The 19,707-nt window shown below is 37.4% G+C and overlaps 2 protein-coding genes across 3 annotated transcripts in view; one reads left to right on the top strand and one right to left on the bottom strand.

Moving 5' to 3' along the window:
* The window catches only part of LOC122433942 (protein LEG1 homolog), a 127,030-nt gene that overhangs the window by 35,436 nt on the left and 71,887 nt on the right, over positions 1-19,707 (top strand). The gene's annotated exons all lie outside the window — the stretch shown is intronic.
* Positions 2,962-19,620, bottom strand: LOC122433943 (protein LEG1 homolog). The gene is made up of 6 exons (XM_043457042.1): positions 19,229-19,620; positions 17,826-17,912; positions 9,706-9,890; positions 9,092-9,228; positions 4,398-4,636; positions 2,962-3,129 (listed from the first exon to the last, which is right to left on the bottom strand). Exons 1-6 carry the CDS (start codon positions 19,542-19,544, stop codon positions 3,029-3,031), a joined length of 1,065 nt encoding a protein of 354 aa, XP_043312977.1. The 5' UTR covers positions 19,545-19,620; the 3' UTR covers positions 2,962-3,028.

Genomic DNA, 19,707 nt, shown 5'->3' with positions numbered 1-19,707 from the left:
TCTACTCATTATTTTCTCCCTCTTATTGTATCTTGAGTCTGCTTTTGTCTTCTTTTTCTTGATTCTTAGCATGGAAGAGGATTATTGACTTTTGACCCCATTTCTTTTCTCAATCTAACTTTTAAAAAATATATATTTCCTTTGTAGCACTGCTTCAGGAGTATTCCACTGATTTTGAACTATGAGACATTTATTTTCATTCAGTAAATTTTTTAAAGTGTTCTTTGTCATATATTCTGTTATTTATGAATTATTTGTTCCTCTATTGTTTAGTTTCTAAATATTTGTGACTTTTGTAGATACCACTCTTGATAGGCTTTTAAAATTTATTTCTTCTTAATGAAACACTTGATCTACAAGATTATATTAGTTTCCACTGTACAACAGAGATATACCATATAAATACATTATGAAATGGTCATCATAACCCTAGTAATCATCTGTTTCCATGCAAAGTAATTACAATATTATTGGCTATGTTCCTTAAGCTGTATATTATATTCCTCTGACTTATTTATTTCATAATGGGAGGTCTGAACCTCTTAATCTACTTTACCTGTGTCAAGTTAAAAAAAATGCACAATATAAGATTTGCAAGTTAAGTTTTATTGGGGCAAAATGAGGACTGCAGCCCAGGAGACAGCACCTCAGGTAGCTCTGAGAAATTGCTGCTAAGAGGCAAGTTTGGTATGTTTGTGATTTTGGTGAAGAGAGCTTACATGCAGTCAAGCACGTATTTTCTTTCAGAAAGTTTCTGCTTGTCAGAGGAGTGGCTATAACCGTGAAGGATTTTAGAGCTTTTCTAGATTCGAGGAGATAGGAGAGTTGGACTCACAAAAATCAGTTCCACAGGACATCTAGCTATGAACACAGTGCTTCATTTCTGCTCTCCACTCTGAACTCCTTTCAAGGGGTGTTAAAATGAGCAGATGTAGCAGCACACGATTTAATCCTTGCAGAGGTAGATGGCAAGTCCCACTGTATAGTTGACATCTATTTCACACCACCCCTCACACTCTCTCTCTGGAACCCACCCGTTTGTTCTCTGTATCTGTGACTGTGCTTTCATTTTGTTTTGCTTGTTCGTTTGTTATGTTCTTAGAATCCCCATAAAAGTGGGACATTACGGTCTTTGTCATTTTGTGTCTGAAGTGTTTCACTTAACATGATGACTTCTAGTCCACCTGTGTTTTTGCAAACAGCAACATTTCATTTTTTTCATAGCTGAGCACTATTTTCTGCGTGTGTGTTTGTGTGTGTGCCTTTGTGTTTATTCATGACAATAGGCACTAAAGTTGCTTCCTTACTTTGGCTATTGTAAATAATGTGGAGACAAACAGTGAAGTGCTGATCTCCTTTGGAATCGTTTTTGTTTTATTTGGGTAAATACCTGGCAGTGAACCTGCTGAATCACAGGGCAGCTCTACTCTCCCTTTTCTGAGGAAATCCTATACTGTTTCCCTGGTGCTTCAGGGGCAAGGAATCCGCCTGTTCCTGCAGGAGACGCAGGGTACTCAGGTTCAGTCCCTGGGGCGGGAAGATCCCCTGCAGAGGGAATTGATAATTCACTTCAGTATTCTTGCCTGGAACATTCCATGGACAGAGGAGCCTGGCAGGCCACTGTCCAAGGGGCCACACGTGACCGAGCACCAGATCACTGCAAGGTAGCGTCCCGTCTCAGCTTCTCGGCATGTGGGCCTCAGTTTTCCCAACACCTTTATCAAAGAGACTGCCTTTCCCCAAGTACATTCTGATCTCCTTTGCTGTAAATTAACTGACCAAAATAGTTTTAGGTTTTTCCTAGACTCTATTTTTTTTTTTTTTTTGCGTTGATCTCTGTGCCTATTTGTATGTCAATACCATACTGTTTTGGTTACTATAGATTGATTACATAGTTTAAAACCAGAAAGGGTGAGCCTCCCAGCGTTTTCTTCTATCTCAAGGTTGTTTTGGTGGTTTGGGTAGTTGTTTGGTTAGATACATCTTGTTCAATTGACTTCACTTATCGGTTTTTTTTTTTAAATGTAAAAATGTCTCACTTGTATGTAGACATTGACCAATCTGTTTTCTGCTTTTGAACAATAGATCTTCCTTAATAAGACCTTCCCCTTGGAAACACACATGATATAGAAAATCATTTATTTTCATAAGGGACTAATTTGGTTGAGAGGTCATTTAAGAATACTGGGGTTTGCAGGGGAAATGAAAAAGTGATGCAATATAGGGGAAAATCATGACTGGTGACCAGAACCATCAGAAGATAATTAACCTACTTAAGTAGTCTGATTCATGCCATTAGGTATAGTTTAAATATGGTTTCAGATACATTTTATTCCTTTTTAATTCGTGCTTTTTTACTTAGGGGCTTCAATAGAAACAAAAATTATATTTAAAAGGAAAATTACAGTTTTGTTTAGTTTACACCAGGGTAGCTCAGAAATTTTCTACTTGATGTTGAAATGATTTCTCCAAGTGCTCAGATACTAAGAAAGCAGCCTCTTTCACTACATGGATTGATAATTGTGCTCATATGGCCAAGTACTTTGAGTTCAGTCCTAGAATATAAATTACTTAAAAACTCTCTTCAATGCCCAAAGTTGTATCTTGTAAGAATAATCTCTTAGAGAATTTGCATTGCTTACCTGTCAATATATAAATGAGCACTGAGAGAAATATCAAAACCTGCGGAAAGTCCCATGGACAGAGGAGCTTGGAAGACTACAATCCAAGGGATCACAAAAGAGTTGGAAATGACTTCATGACTAAATAACAACCACCTGCCTTTGACACAGATATTGACATATTCATGTGTGTCTCAAGCAGCCTGAGATTAATCAGGGTTCCACCAGATGTGTAGCTCAATTCTAAGGAGAGGGTGGCTGAGGGGGTTATTGGCTGGTAACTTTGAAAATACAAAGATGAAGCAGAGATAATAAGGACCACAAACTTTTCACAGTCATTATAACATCTGATTGCTTTTATTCATGGGATTAAACTGATCAACATATAATAGCATAAATTTAGGCTATTAAATTGGTATTAAGAGTAGCCTTTTAATGAAGAAACGTGCCATATCCCGAGCAAATTTTGAAGTCATGAGCTTCTTCCAAATTGCTAAAAATAAGCCTCCTGCAAAAACAGAAACATTTATGTTTCCAGTTAATAAAATTATGAAGAACTTAGAAATGTAAAACTATACAGAGTAAGGTAAAATTTCTAATTAAAGGATTTGTAACATGTTAGCAGCTCTGTCAGACAATTAGCCTTGACAAAGTATAAAAGAAAATGCACTGTTTGGCGCAATCTAACAGTATAATAAAGTGCTATTCCCTTTATTTGAGAATGAGATGTATTCAAAAATTCTCACACAATGTAATAGTCACAATATTTTATGGAATAAATCAAATGCGCCTACTATGTATCATCACTGCATTACAAATAAAATTTTTGAGACCCATGTTAACCCCTTTCTTACTCTTATTTGCGATGTTTTCTTTCTAGAGTGAACGTTTTCCCTGGAGGAAGGAGACCTCATTGATGTCCAACTGGCACTAAAACTAAGTGATATTTGCCAACTTAGCCTCCCTGATCTATAGGGTTAGTCCATGAAAAGGTGGACTAGGATATCACAGACTCCACAGGTCTGATTTTAAAACATTGATATTTAAGTGTATAAGGTTCATTGGTTCATCAATGCTTCTGTATTTTCAAGCCAGGTAATACGGGGTAGAAAAAAAAAAAGCAACACCCACAAAAATGGAATTAAAACACAACCTAGTTTTATTTTGCTTCAAATACTTACACTGTGTATCCTTTTGAACATGTGACTTATCTTTAGTGGATCTTTTTACTCAGAAAATGCAAACACTGTCATCATCATACTGTTTTTAAGGACAATAAATAAACTGATGTGTGAAGACATGAACCCTAATATCCATTATTTAATTGATATTCAGAAATGTTATATAGCTCTGTATCTCTGCACTCTGTCTTCCCAGTTGCACCCCAGCCGTCTCTGTTTCTTGTTATTTTCTCTGTCATGGTGGATGAGCACACTCACACAGGGGAGAATCATACAGCAATAATGAAGGGTCTATTATCATGGATTAGCAGTTTTGAAATGTAATCTGAAACCCAGAATATCATGAGGGTAGCAATAAGAATGTTAAGAGGAAATATATGAAGGTGTTTATTATAGAACTGTCACTGTTGCAGAAACTACATGATATGTGAGGTCCTAGAAGGGTAGTTTGCAGTAACTGTCGTAATTATATTCAATATATCTATGATACAGAAGGTACTCAATCATTCCTGTTGAATGAATCATTAAATATATTTACTGCTTAAACGACTTTGGTTCATTTAGGCTTCATGTGTAGTATAGCTCATAATCATACCTGTGCTTTTATTTATTTTTTGAATGAGTTTTACTGCAGTCAAAAGTGCCTTTTCCCATCTGCTGAAGTTACTCGTGAGAACATTACGATCCTGATCTGTGAGTAGCCTGTGTGGGAAACCCACTAGGAGTTCTGCTGAACTTTCAAAGTATGGGCGATATAATGTGGCCTCAATAAATTCTATGGTCAGTAGGAAGTCCATAGTGAAGTCTCGTTCTGTTTCAGAAAGATAGAATGATCTAAAGAAATGACACAAAATTAGACACATGAGTTGCAAAATATTTCATTATACATGCAAATTAAAGTCTAGATGTGTCTTTTCTCCTGTGTTCCTTAGGGATTTTCTGGTATTTATGAAATAGTTGACTGAACTGTGAATACAATTTCAGTAGATTGTAATTAATCCTTACACTATCCTCTACATTGTGGCTGGCTGAAGAATCTATTACATAACAACAGAGAGAGCAACACATTGAATCACAGTCTTGAAAAATTATAGCATCCTAAGCAACCCCTCTCTTACTTCTACCAGATTTGTTCTTTGTGATTTCTGATTATATTTCCCCTCTATCTAATTTCTGTGCCACTGATGTCTAACATCACTTGTTTTCCATAAGCACAATTCAGGGACAGGGCTCTACGAGCCAATCTAATGAAGAGAAGGTTGTCTAACTGCAATTTCTGAAAATTCTTCAACAACATATACAATTGATTCATGTTTATTGTGTGTATATGCTTATATAATTTTTTAATTCATAGGAAATAAGAAATGGACTAGGAATTTGCCACAGTAATTGAATAATCTTCTTGAATAGAACAGAACAAGGCTCAAGGCTGAGGGACAAAGAAACAGATCAAACAGATGATCAGGGTTACATTTGAGTTCATCTAATTTTAGACTGAAATGGAAGACCCAATACTTTCTTTCAGTGAACAGCTATAAAAACTGCACAAAATGTTCAAAGGACGTTCTTGATATCAGAGAGTGGACAATGATTTTCAGAAATTGTAAGATCAAAATCCAAGAAAAAAAGTATGATGGACTGAAAATTTACATGTTGAAGTTTATATTAAAGAGGAAGAAAGACCAGAGTGCAGACTCTCTCTCTCCCTCTCCTCTTTCTTCTCCACGTGAGGAAAGAACAAGAAGGCAGCCGTCTGCAAGTCAGAAAGAGGGCCCTCGCCAGAAGCTGACCATGCTGACACCTTAATTCCTAAGTTATAGCCTCCAGAACTGTGAGAATATAAATTTCTGTGATTGAAGTTACCCAGTCTATGGAATTTGGTTAATGCAGCTGAAGTTCACTAATAAGAAGGGAGAACATCTGGTAAGTATGATATGTGAGGAGATTCTCCACCCGAGGCAATGGATGCTTTTGAAAGTTGCTGCTCTACTGTTACATGATGAGAAGAGTCTTTGACAAAATTGTGCAACTGAGAGAAGAAACATCAGAGTTAATGAATAACGAAATGGTAGTCTACACACACGCACACACAGATGCACACAAGCATGCAACAAAATACCAAGCCATTGAAGATCATGGAGTAGATTATTTTTTTTAAACAGCAAAAGGGATTAAAGAGCAAAGAAAAAATTACACTAAAAATTTTCTATGTTAAGAAGACTTCATTAAAGGAGTGAACCAACAAGCATAAACTGAGAAAAGATACATTCAAGATATATAACTGACAAAGAGTTAATAGTTAATTGATGTAAGTTCCTCCAAATTATAAGTGAAAGATAGGAATTTCAATAAAAACCTTTAAGTCTGGGAACATCACAAAAGAAGACACCCATATAGTTTGCTAGATATCAAAAAACTGCCACCTCATTTAGTAATGTAGGATTTGTAAGTGATTTTCACATTTAGATACTACTGCTCAAAAGAATGGATAAAAGCATGAAAAGTGACCATTATCAAGTATAAGATGGAATATGATGCAAAAGAACCTATCGACACTGCTGAAATGAATATTAATTTGTGTTCAATACAAATTATTTGGTATATGTCTCTTCGATCCAGAAAATCTCTTCACCAGACATTTAGACATATACCTGCTGAAAGATCAGAAAGAATGCTTGCCACAAGTGTTTGTGATAGTCAAGAATTAGAAATCACACACTCGTCCTCTTACGGTAGAATGGCTAATTAAACTATCATATACTAATCTGTCATTCCACAGATATGAAAAAGACAAAATTATTGCTGCACACAGGATGGATGACCGATGAAAATTCCAAAGGGAGAAATCAATAGCTATTGTGCTATTCCATTCATACAAAGATTGAAAACAAGCAAAAATAATCCATGGTGTTAGAATAGTAGTTCCTCTTGGGTAGAAGGGAAAGAAGAGCAAATGAAATGAGGACAGGGGATGGTCCTAGAATATGGTTAGCTTTTGTTTCTTGCCCAGGGATTGGGAGCATGGGGCTTTTATTTTGTGATAACTCATTATACTGAATACTTAGGATCTGTGTACTTCACTGCATACTTGTAATCTGTCAATAAAAAGCTCTTATAATTACCTTTCTTCTCTATTTATGGCATAAGCATTAGAGTGACAGAAATATTTCTTCATACATGTGGAACTCAGTGATAGAAAACATGGTTAATGGACTTTGAACACTAAATTTACTTTTCTAATATGAATCAATTCAATTAAATTAATGGACTCATTATTTACAATAATCTCACTATTCCTGTTTTGACTATAATGCTTAAAAATCAAAACGTACATAATCTAAAATTGTTGAATTCTCTGAAACATGATTTTTGAAAAGCTTAAATGAGATAATGCTTGGAAAGCACTAGACACTGCTTGATTCACGGAAGCACTCAAAAGAGTAAGTGACTAAAAAAAGACAGCAGGAGCTAATATATTGTTACTGTTAAGATGTTTATAAAGTAAGTCTGGAGTGGTTGATTTAAGAAATGTTGATGCAATGGGCATGGCATCACTAAGTCTAAAAAATTGCACAGTGTCAACCTGTATTGTAAATGGGCAACTTTGCCACTCAAAGACATTGGAATAAGCATAAAGTGATGAGGGATGGAGAAAAAAAGAATCTGCAGTGACAAAGAGGAAAATGTGCTTAGTCGCTCAGTTGTGTCAGACTCTTTGTGACCCCATGGACTGTAACCCGTCAGGTTCCTCTGTCCCTGGGGATTCTCCAGGCAAGAATACTGGAGTGGGTTCCCATGCCCTCCTTCAGAGTATCTATCTTCCCACCCCAGGGATCAAGCCCAGGTCTCCCACATTGCAGCAAGATTCTTTACTGAGTCACCAGGGAAGCCCAAAGAGGGAAACAGCAAGCATTTTTATGAATAGGTGAGAAGATTTTTTGCCAAGACCATTCACCTTTGAGTATATACTTTTTTTTTGCATTTAAATCCAAATATATTTCACTCACAAAATCAATAAAATATACTTTACAAAAGGAAGTTCCCAGAGATATTCACAATTGAAAAGAAGGCTCTCTTCAGGGTTTTCTGGCATTCCATATCTAGGTACTGTTATAGAGGAATTCTAGGGGCTTCCCAGGTGGTTCAGTGATAAAAAAAATCACAGCTGCCAGAAGTTGCAGGAGACACGAATACAATACCTAATTTTGGAAGATCCCCTGGAGTAGAAAATGGAAACCCACTCCAGTATTCTTGCCTGGAATGTCCACGGACAGAGGAGCCTGGCAGGCTACAGTCCATGGGGTTTCAAAGAGTCAGACACAACTGAGCACCGGAGCACACAGAGGTATAAAAACACCAAAAATTCTGTTCAAGGCTGTTTGGGGACAAAAACTCTTAGTGACTGAACAAAGGTCATTGAAGTCACCACAACTCAACTCAGATTTTTACTAAGAAATAACTCTTTGAATTGAGGAGGTGATGAACAGTACAATAGGCAGGAGCACAGAAGTAGACAATGAGAGTCAAGGGTGAACTAGAACCAGGGAGACAAAAAACCTAGGTGAGAAACAGGAGCAGGACCAGGGTCCTGGACTCCTCCCACAGAAAGCCCGTACCTTACGGATACCTAGAGAAAGCTGACCATGCTTAGCAGCGGACTTCATTGTAGTCTTTGTCTATTACTAAATGAAATTTCCTACATTTACCTAGGTGTATGTTAAGCATGTAAGTTTCATGTAGTTTATCTTATTACATTTTTATCTGTAGAAAAAGAGAAAATGACCTCTCTTTAAGAAGTTACTTAAACTATTATGAGAATTGGATAACTAGATGAATCTCATAAAATTACCAAACAACATACTATGGATTTAAACCATTTATTCTGGAGGATGAAGGTTGGTGTTGCAAATTGAAATTCAGTGAGAAATTTTTACCGCACTATTTGCATAACTACCTTATATAAACAAGTAGAAATTAATTGCACACTGTATCCATTGAAAAAATATTGATTGGACATGAAGAATGACTTTGCTATGACATACACTGTCAAAGAATCTATGGAACTTCCTCTCAAAAAACCTATAAGCAATCACCTATCTTTTCATGAATATCTTCCTTGACAGACCAGATGACTGATGAATTGCAAGTAATAATGGAAAAATTATTTCTTGATACCTTTTGAAACCATGAGTAATGAATATTTGAGGCAACCAAATCTTACATGTTACATTTTACAGTTCCAGAAAGAAAGCCAGAGTTTAAATGCATCACATAAAACAATTCTCTTACACATCACTGAACTTCGGTTTTGCCACATCAACGGCAGCTTGATGGGCCGCCCACATCTTAAAGATCGCTGTGTCCTCATCTGTGTCATACTGAGGAATACCTCTGGTACTGGAAACTTTCTTTCTGGACAGCAGATACTGTAGAATGAGAAGTGATTTACATCAATAAAAGATTTTAAAATACATTTAATTACCAGTGTCATGAATTCCTGAAAAAGAATACTGTAGTACACTCATCTAGCTGACTCTTTACCAATGAAATTTATTTTCAAACTAAAGTTTAACACTTAGACATGTTATTTACCTTAGCCTATTTGCTTTACAGATGGATGTATACTAATTTATTTGCAGAGACAGATGTAAATTGGTAATTATTACATTAATTTCCAGGAAAAACTTTTATAAATACGATTACACCAATTTGCTATTAACTATTTAGTGGTATTTCTGGCTACTAATAGGAACAGTACAAGGAGGTAGCAACAAAAATTTAAACTTAAAATTTCATTTGCATATTAATGTGAAGTTTAGTCTATTTCTAAATCATAAGTCCCAACAGAAGAACTTCAATGTCTTCACTCATTCTATTCATAAAAATATCATTGCATTTTTTACCTTATAAAGCCTGTTGGCTACATCCATAACTTGTGGATAGGATGCACGGCATTCTTTGACTGAATAACAGAAATTAGATCTGTACTCCTCTCGAGATAGTAACTCTACCTCATATGGCAACTTCCCAAAAAACTCAGATTCAATTGCCGCAAGGAAATTCATAATAACCACATAGTAGTTAATGCCTGTAGAAAAATAGGATGGAGTTATCTGGAACCATTAACTGTCTATACAAAGTAGGAGTTAACCAAATGACTAACGCTTAATCTATATAATTTCTTTTCTTTATTCTCCAAATCATGTTGAATTGTTGGCTCTAGGAAATGCATATGCTTATGAAAACTTAGGGTTAATCACAGTCAGGAAAGTCTCCACTGGGGGCACACTCCTCGTGCAGTTATTTGTATATGGGTCTACATTCACATACAACTAAATCATCAGTTCCACATTATTTATGTCCTATATTTATTTATCCCTCACATAGGAAGTAAAGAATAAGATTTGACTCAGGAAAATACTCCCTTCAGTTTGGGTATATATGTTGTTGCTGTTTAGTCGCTAAGTCTTGCCAACTCTTTGCAACACCATGGACTGTAACCTACAAGGCTCCACTGTTCACGGGATTTCCCAGGCAAGGATATTGGAATGGCTTGCCATTTACTTCTCCAGGGGATCTTCCAGACACAAGGATTGATTGTGAGTCTCCTGATTAGGCAGGTGGATTCTTTACCACTAGGGAGGCCTTGGGTATATATATATATATGAGTGTGTGCATGTGTGTGTGTGTGTGTTAGACACCCAGTCGTGTACAACTCTTTGCAACCCCATAGACTACAACTCGTGAGGCTCCTCTGTCCATGGAATTCTCCAGGCAAGAATACTGAAGTGTGTTGCCATTCCCTTCTCAAGAGGATCTTTCCAACCCAGGTATTGAACTCCGGTCTTCCACATTGTGGGCAGATTCTTTACCATCTGAGCCACTGGGGAAGCCCAGGTATACATGTAGATGCTGCTAAATATACATGCATATGTCACATGTGGAGATTCTTTGCCTAAATTGTGGAAGAGATTTTGGTTTAACCATCTTGTTCTATCCTCTCAGCTATCTTAGGGATGGTTCTGAAGCCCAGCCAATTCTCTTTCCACGCAACCTTGAATACATTGACTTGGTTTTAATTTGGTATTTTTCTTCTGGGCTTTTCTGGTGGTTCAGTGGTAAAGGATCTGTCTGCCATTGCAGATTTAGGTTCTATCCCCATGTTGCAAAGGGAACCCAGAGAAGGAAATGGCAACTCATTCTAGTATTCTTGCCTAGGAAATCCCATGGACAGAGGAACCTGGTGAACGACAGGGTCGGGCATGACTTAGGGATTAAGCAACAACAATCTTTCTTTTGTTTCTTGACGTTAACTCATTTCAACCAAGTCCTCACTCTAGTATATTCTGTCTTAGAACTATTTCTCTACTTCTGATTCCTGGGTTCATCTTGTCCACCAGGATTCTGATAGCTCCCAGGCCAGGGTTATTCCTAGGCATACTCCTCAGCTTGGCTTCCATCATAGGCATGAATCTACACCTTTTGTTAACGAAACACATCCCCCCCAGTCATGCTTGACATTCAGAGGACTATTCCGAATGTTAATCTAGATGCCAAAAAGAAGCCAAGGTACTAATGAAACAAAACATGAGGGAGAAGACACAATTGATAGGCATTTCAAGGAATATTTCCAAGCCTTTTGATGACAAATCATTTTCTTAGTATTTGAAACTTGGTACACTAGTTAAACTCATTCCACTTATTTCTACTCTGTCAGGGGACGTTCAACTTTAAGGAATCCAAAATGTGGCACTTTTCTTTTTTATAAAAAAAATGGGAGAGTTTCAAGGGGAATAAGATTCTTCAATATGTGTTAATTTCAATTGTATTGTATGAGTTTCTTGCGTCAGTTCAGTTCAGTCGCTCAGTCGTGTCCAACTCTTTGCGACCCCATGAATCGCAGCACGCCAGGCCTCCCTGTCCATCACCAACTCACGGAGATTACTCAAACTCATGCCCATCGAGTCGGTGATGCCATCCAGCCATCTCATCCTCTGTCATCCCCTTCTCTTCCTGCCCCCAATCCCTCCCAGCATTAGGGTCTTTTCCAATGAGTTGACTCTTTGCATAAGGTGGCCAAAGTACTGGAGTTTCAGCTTCATCATCAGTCCTTCCAATGAACACCCAGGACTGATCTCCTTTAGGATGGACTGGTTGGATCTCCTTGCAGTCCAAGGGACTCTCAAGAGTCTTCTCCAACACCACAGTTCAAAAGCATCAGTTCTTCAGCACTCAGCTTTCTTCACCGTCCAACTCTCACATCCATAATTGACCCCTGAAAAACCACAGCCTTGACTAGATGGACCTTTGTTGGCAAAGTAATGTCTCTGCTTTTTAATATGGTATCTAGGTTGGTCATAAATTTCCATCCAAGGAGTAAGCATCTTTTAATTTCATGGCTGCAGTCACCATCTGCAGTGATTTTGGAGCCCCAAAAAATAAAGTCTGACACTGTTTCCACTGTTTCCCCACCTATTTCCCTTGAGGTGATGGGACCAGATCCCATGATCTTAGCTTTCTGAATGTTGCGCTTTAAGCCAACTTTTTCACTCTCCTCTTTCACTTTCAAGAGGCTTTTTAGCTTCTCTTCACTTTCTGCCATAAGGGTGGTGTCATCTGCATATCTGAGGTTATTGATATTTCTCCTGGCAATCTTGATTCTACCTTGTGCTTCTTCCAGCCCAGCGTTTCTCATGATGTACTCTGCATAGAAGTTAAACAAACAGGGTGACAATATATAGACTTGACGTACTCCTTTCCCGATTTGGAACCAGTCTGTTTTTCCATTTCCAGTTCGAACTGTGGCTTCCTGACCTGAATACAGGTTTCTCAAGAGGCAGGTCAGGTGCTCTGGTATTCCTATGTCTTTCAGAATTTTCCACAGTTTCTTGTGAGCCACACAGTCGAAGGCCTTGGCATAGTCAATAAAGCAGAAATAGATGTTTTTCGGAACTCTCTTGCTTTTTTGATGATCCACCAGATAATGGCAATTTGATCTCCGGTTCCTCTGCCTTTTCTAAGAAGCTTGGACATCTGGAAGTTCACTGTTCATGTATTACTGAAGCCTGGCTTGGAGAATTTTGAGCATTACTTTACTATCATGTGAGATGAGTGCAATTGTGTGGTAGTTTGAGCATTTTGGGGATTGCCTTTCTTTGAAACTGGAATAAAAACTGATCTTTTCCAGTCCTGTGGCCACTGCACAGTTTTCCAAATTTGCTGGCATATTGAGTGCAGCACTTTCACAGCATCATCTTTCAGGATTTGAAATTGCTCAGCTGGAATTCCATCACCTCCACTAGCTTTGTTGGTAGTGATGCTTTCCAAGGCCCACTTGACCTCACTTTCCAGGATGTCTGGCTCTAGGTGAGTGATCACATCATGGTGATTATCTGGGTCATGAAGATCTTTTTTGTACAGTTTTTCTGTGTATTCTTGCCACCTCTTCTTAATATCTTCTGCTTCTGTTGAGTCCATACCATTTCTGTCCTTTATTGAACCCATCTTTGCCTGAAATGTTCCCTTGATATCTCTAATTTTCTTGAAGAGATCTCTAGTCTTTCCCATTCTGTTGCTTTCCTTATTTCTTTGCATTGACCACTGAGGAAAGCTTTCTTCTCTCTCCTGGCTCTTCTTTGGAACTCTGCATTCAAATGGGAATTTCTTTCTTTTTCTCCTTTGCTTTTCGCTTCTCTTTTTTTCACAACTATTTGTAAGGCCTCCTCAGACAACCATTTTGCCTTTTTGCATTCTTTTCCATGGGGATGGTCTTGATCGCTGTCTCCTGTACAATGTCACGAACCTCCGTGCATAGTTCATCAGGCTGTCTGTCAGATCTAGTCCCTTAAATCTATTTCTCACTTCCACTGTATATTCATAAGGGATTTGATTTAGGTCATACCTGAATGGTCTAGTGGTTTTCCCTACTTTCTTCAGTTTAAGTCTGAATTTGGGAAAAAGGAATTCATGATCTGAGCCACAGTCAGCTCCTGGTCTTGTTTTTGCTGACTGGATAGAGCTTCTCCATCTTTGGCTGCAAAGAATATAATCAATCTGATTTCGGTGTTGACCATCTGGTGATGTCCATGTGTAGAGTCTTCTCTTGTGTTGTTGGAAGAGGGTGTTTGCTATGACCAGTGTGTTCTTTTGGCAAAACTCTACTAGTCTCTTAGTAGTCTCCAATTTCTCTTTGGTAAGGGGCCATTGCTCTGTCCAAATAGGTTTGTCATTCTTCCAAGTTATTTTAATAATTGTATTGTTTGTTAAATGAGCAGTGGCCCTTAGGGAAAATGTGGAAAATATATTCGAGTTTGTTATAGCATAGGTAAATCTTTTTATTAGCTTAAGTGGTGCATTTATCATATAAGGTTGTAATGTTGCCAGCTGGTCTTTTAGTCCTTCAGAAGGATAAATTTGAATGTTTTGATAGACTTTTTGTATTTTTATTTGAGAAATTTCTGTAATTTGATAAGAAATTTTCTGTATAGGCCAAGATTTAGATCATGAGAGCTTGGAAATAGCAGTGATATTGGATCTAGTATCGAGGAGACCAGAAAAGCTTTAATCATTAATTTTGATATTTATATTTAGTCGGCCATATTCAGATATCAATGATATCCATTAGAATTGTTTTTTACCTGTATTTTTTAATTCATTTGTCTGTGTATCATTCAGTCAGTTCAGTCGCTCAGTCGTGTCCAACTCTTTGCAACCCCATGAATCACAGCACGCCAGGCCTCATACATATAATGAGGTATATCATTAGAGGAGTTAATAGAAACGTAAGGTAAAAGAAGTAATTGTGCAATTTTGTTTCTTTTTTTTTGAATTGTTATAGTATCTGAGATGACAACATAATTTGAATTTTTTTCTTATAATCTGAATCAATTATTTCAGGATGAAGAGTAATTTTTTTAGAAGTCAAGCTAGATCGGCAAAGTAAAAGGCCAAAGGTTTTTGGAGGGAGGGGTCTAAAAAGTCTGGTAGGTATTTTAGAAGGGACTGTGTGAGGAAAAAGAAGAAAATCATTTAGGGTTGGTATATCGATGGCAGCACTGCTGGATGTTGAGGGTTTGAGGGAAAAGGTGGAGTTTGTCCCTGGTTTTTGTTGATGGGGACTCGGGGAATCCCCAGCTTGGAGTTTCTTGAAATAGGCCTTCTTTCAACATCATATTTAGATGGATATTTTCTGGCCCAATGTATCTTGTTATGGCAGTGAGGGCAGATTCTTGGAGGTTTTTTAATAGTTTTAATTTTTTTTTAATGACTTTTGTATGCCTTTCAGGGCAATCTCTTTTTAAATGGGTTTAGTCTCCATATGTAAAATATCTTTATTTATTTATTTTTTTAAAGTAGTAGCCATTGATTTGGTTAACATTTGTATTTTTTGAGTTTTTATTGTTGTTGTTGTTGGAGGCCCCAGCGAGATAGGCTCAGATAAATAAGAAAGTTCTAGATGAAATATAGGAAATATAAATAGCCATCCAATGGGTCAGAGATCAATTAATAGATTTACAAAAACAGGCTTTGCTATAATGTGATTGGAATTCTATTCAATTTTATATTACCACTGTTTGGTTCAACTATAATGCCTACAATTGGGAACAAATCAAATTTCATTTACAACACTTGCATGATAATGCTTCCTTAAATATACAATCAGCCTTCTCTAAGAGTTTAACTTTTTCCAACAATCTGGAAACCTTAGCTGAACAGCTGGCTGATCAATTATCTAGGCTGCACCCTCGAAGATGGTTTCAAAACATTATACATAATATTGGATCTGGAGCTGTAATGCTGATAATTATCCTGGTGGTTACATTTGCAGTATACCGATGCCTTTCAACTATAATTGTTCAATCTAAACAAACTCATTTGGTCAACACCTTTTTCACTAAAGTATCTGCAGTCACCCCCAATTATGGAAAAATAAAAAAGGGGGAAATGTCAGGGGACATTCAACTTTAAGGAATCCAATATGTAAGACTTTTTCTTCATTTGTGTGCCATTTCTCAAGGATTCTCTGTTCTGTATCAGTTCCTATTCTGGGAACGAGTAGAGCTGCATGCAGTTCTCAGGACTGAGATCATGGGAAAGGGTACCTGCTTGGACTGCTTTCAGTAACTCCCTTCTGTGACTCTTCAGCGTCAGTGACCTTGTAGTTATTAGACTATCCATTTTATGGCAACTGATGGAATTTTGTTCTTTGTAATAGCTGGGTAATCATTTTTACTAAAGATATATAAGCCTGCATTTCTGCTAATAAAATACCCTTGCTCCACTAGAGACCTGGGTTCCCCTCGTCCTTCTTTCTGTCTTCATTCTCTTCGGAGCATGGAAGTCTGCCAAGCTCACTTTCTCACTCTCGCTTTGAAGACCTCCTTGAGAAGATGCCCTGTGCCTTTGTGAATGGCACAAGTCCTGTACGTGGGGATTATTGGTTTTCCACGTAACCCAAGAGATCCTGCTCTCTCTCTCTCTCCTTTTCCCTGTTTCTTTTCATTGACTCTGGTCCACCAGGCCCTGGTCTGTAAAGAAGACCACAGATGGCACCCATAATTTTAACAAATCTTGCCTGGGAACTTGTATCTCAAGACTTATACCCCTGGTTACACAGCAACATTATTATATCTTACCCAGAGACGTTATCTGGAACCTGTTCTCCCTGGCTAATCCTGAGCCAAAGTTATCTCAAAATAAATGTCTTGACAGATATGCTGATTTTTTAGCTAGACTAGAAACTGCCATTTCCTGTAATGTTATCAAAAAAGAGGCCAAAATACAAAAAAAACGCTTACTTATGAAAATACAAATCAGGAATGTCAGAGAGCTATCACTTCAATTTTTGAGACTGGGACTATTATTGATTATTTGAAGGCTTATCACCATTTAGGATAAACAACAACAACAACAACAGAATGGATCCTCTAATACCTACAAGGTCACTGACGCTGAAAAGAGTCACAGAAGGGAGTTACTGAAAGGAGTCCAAGCAGGTACCCTTTCCCATGATCTCAGTCCTGAGAACTGCATGCAGCTCTACTCGTTCCCAAAATAGGAACTGAAAAGGAACAGAGACTCCTTGAGAAATGGCACACAAAGGAAGAAAAGTGCAGCATATTGGATTCCTTAAAGTTGGACGTCCCCTGACACTACTCAAACTTAATTTTAAAATGTGAGTGTGTGGTTGTCAATATAAACTTTATCTTGGACTCCCTATACTAGGACTAGAAGAATTTTGCTAATTACCCAGTACAGTCTTTCTTTTGAAATACACGTTTACAAGATCCACTTTTTCAAAACTTTGTAAGTAGTGAAGTTATATTTTTCAATAAAACATTAGGAAGAAGCATATATGTTGATATTACCTATAATGAAATTCACCTTGAAGGCCTAAATATGTCTTGCAATTTAAACTAAGAAATCATGATCAAGTTTTTGGGTTTTTTGCATATTAGTGGTTTAGGGAGACAAACTAGAACAGTGATTAAGAAAATGAATTTTTGTGATAGATAAATGTTGATACTTTATAATGAGTTTTATAATAAAAGGGAAATTAGTCTCTCTCAACTCTGTTTGATCATCTGTATTATGAGGATATTAATTTGAAGATCATGGTGAGAGTTGAATTAAACACTCTCTCTAAAAGGCTAGAGTGAGGGTGGGATGTAGTGAGAAATAAACAGTGACTAGTTGGAAAAGGGACTGGGAGTAGGTGAAATAAGCAACAGAAAGTTTGAAAACCTAGGTACATGTAAGGATCATTTTGTTCTCTAGTATCTATCTAAAATGAATGATGTGCTGTAGATCATAATAGAGACATAGCCATAGAAAGAATTACCATTCATGTTTGTTTTTTTAAATTGACTAGCCCCCACCCCAGGGAAGTGCACAGAAAATTGTATATACTTACAGAGTAAATATCAAGATTTAACCCAACTTAGCTTGCCCTATAGAAAAGCAGAGTGAGCAAGCCCAACAACCACAGATCAGTAAAGAAACATGGTGAAAATATAACACTTACCTCCCCAGCCACTGTTGATAGATATGCAGCTGGAGCCTCCAGACTCATAGGCACACCGTGAACTATTGGAAGGCTCTGAAAATCTATCTACAGAGTAAACAGAGTAGGTAAAAAGAGTTGAACCTTGAATAGAAAGTCATAAGAAAGGAAAAGACTCATATGCGCCCCTCCAAAGAGTAAGAAGAGGGTTATTCTGGCTAATGATATGGTCCATTCATATGAAAAGCATTTCATTCACGTTGAGGGCTCAAAGCTTCTCAGAAACTCTAGACTGTACAGACCTTTTCTTTCATTTGTCTGGTTTTCTGTTTTTCTTTATTATTTTCTTTATACTTTACCAACTCCTTCTTTACTAAACTGGACCTGCAGAGCATTTCACAAGGCAGTCTCTGTGGGTCCTTCTTTTCTTCCTAAACCAATCAAGACTTCATTGCAATAATTCAAATGTGCAGAAGTTTTTTTTTTCTATATGAAGTCACCACATTCTAGACCTTGTTTCATTCTAGATTCCATCTTGTCACATCCAGAGAAGACAATTTAAAAAAGAATTTCATGAGAATAGGAAGCTGATTCAGTTCCAGAATTTCAGTAGTAAATAATTGATTGAAGAAGTAGTGAGAACAAAATACAGATGGAGAAATTCACCCCAACTAAGGCAGAAAAGAGAGGAGCTTTCTAGAAACATAGAGTTCTGAGCATCACACGTGACTCCATTTCCCCATCCTACTTGTTTAAGTGCAGGAAGAGAATGTCTGCATTCTGGACCAGCCTCTCCCTGTTTCAGCCCTTTTTTCTGCCTGAGCCTAGCAACTAACAGGAAAGAGACTGCAGTGAGGGCCATATCTTATCACTCTTTCCACTAATCTTTATGAGGCAAAGCCCAAGCTTTTAAGGGAAAATATATATGTTCCTTACCTTAGTTTGTATGAAACCTCACCCTGGATTTCATAACTAAAAGAAATTTTGTCTTATTTCCTATAATAATCTCATCCCATTAAATGGAGATATTTATAGTGTCACATTTATCTGAGAAGCCTGTCAAACTGTGAAAAAAACAAGAGTCTTTTCATCTAGAAGGAGACATTTCTTTTTCAAACAATAAGCTTTTTCACTTTACAGGAATTTATTTTCAAAGCTGCAGGAATTTATTTTTAAACAGGAAGTCTATAAAATGTAAAGCAAAGGTATGACAAATAACTTTACTAATCAAAAGAAGTATTTGATTAAGTAATATAAAAGCCTGAGTACTTAAAGATAAATGATTATATTGACTGCATTGGTTATATTGACTGAATGCCTGAGCATTCAGACAGTAACACTTAAATAGATTAGCTGTAATGCCATTCCTAGCATCAAAGAAAGAGAAAAGCAATTTTCCTTGAGAATAATTCAAATGTACATACCTGTTTTCAGTAGCCTTCCATAAAATATAGTCAGTGCCCAAAACACATTGCCTGTGTTGTTTTTTCCAAATGAAGCAAAATATTTGTTTGATTCTCTTATAAGGATCTTATATAATCTTAGTCGATCCATATATTTCCAGGGATCAACGATTATCTTGTTATTCTGCACTGGAAATTCTGAGATGTCTCCATCAGTTTGGTCCCAAAAAGGGGGGTAGATGTCACTTCCATGGGTGGTTGACCCTGGATCTGGGGCCAAGCCCACAGGAAAAAAGCTCAGGAGGAGAAAAGTGGGGATCACCAAAGAAGACCACATCCTCTCACCGCCTGTTGCACTTAAGCCGAAGTCTCAACCAAAAGCAAGTTATATAGCAGATGGGACGTAGTCCTTGGGCCAACTAGAGAATGATGAATATCTGAGCAGGTAAAACACTGACCAGCTAGAACCTGAATTAATGAGCAAATAAATGAGCATCTGC

This window comes from Cervus canadensis, chromosome 33, assembly GCF_019320065.1.
Source record: "Cervus canadensis isolate Bull #8, Minnesota chromosome 33, ASM1932006v1, whole genome shotgun sequence".
NCBI lineage: Eukaryota > Metazoa > Chordata > Mammalia > Artiodactyla > Cervidae > Cervus > Cervus canadensis.
This window is presented reverse-complemented; position numbering and strand designations above follow the sequence as displayed.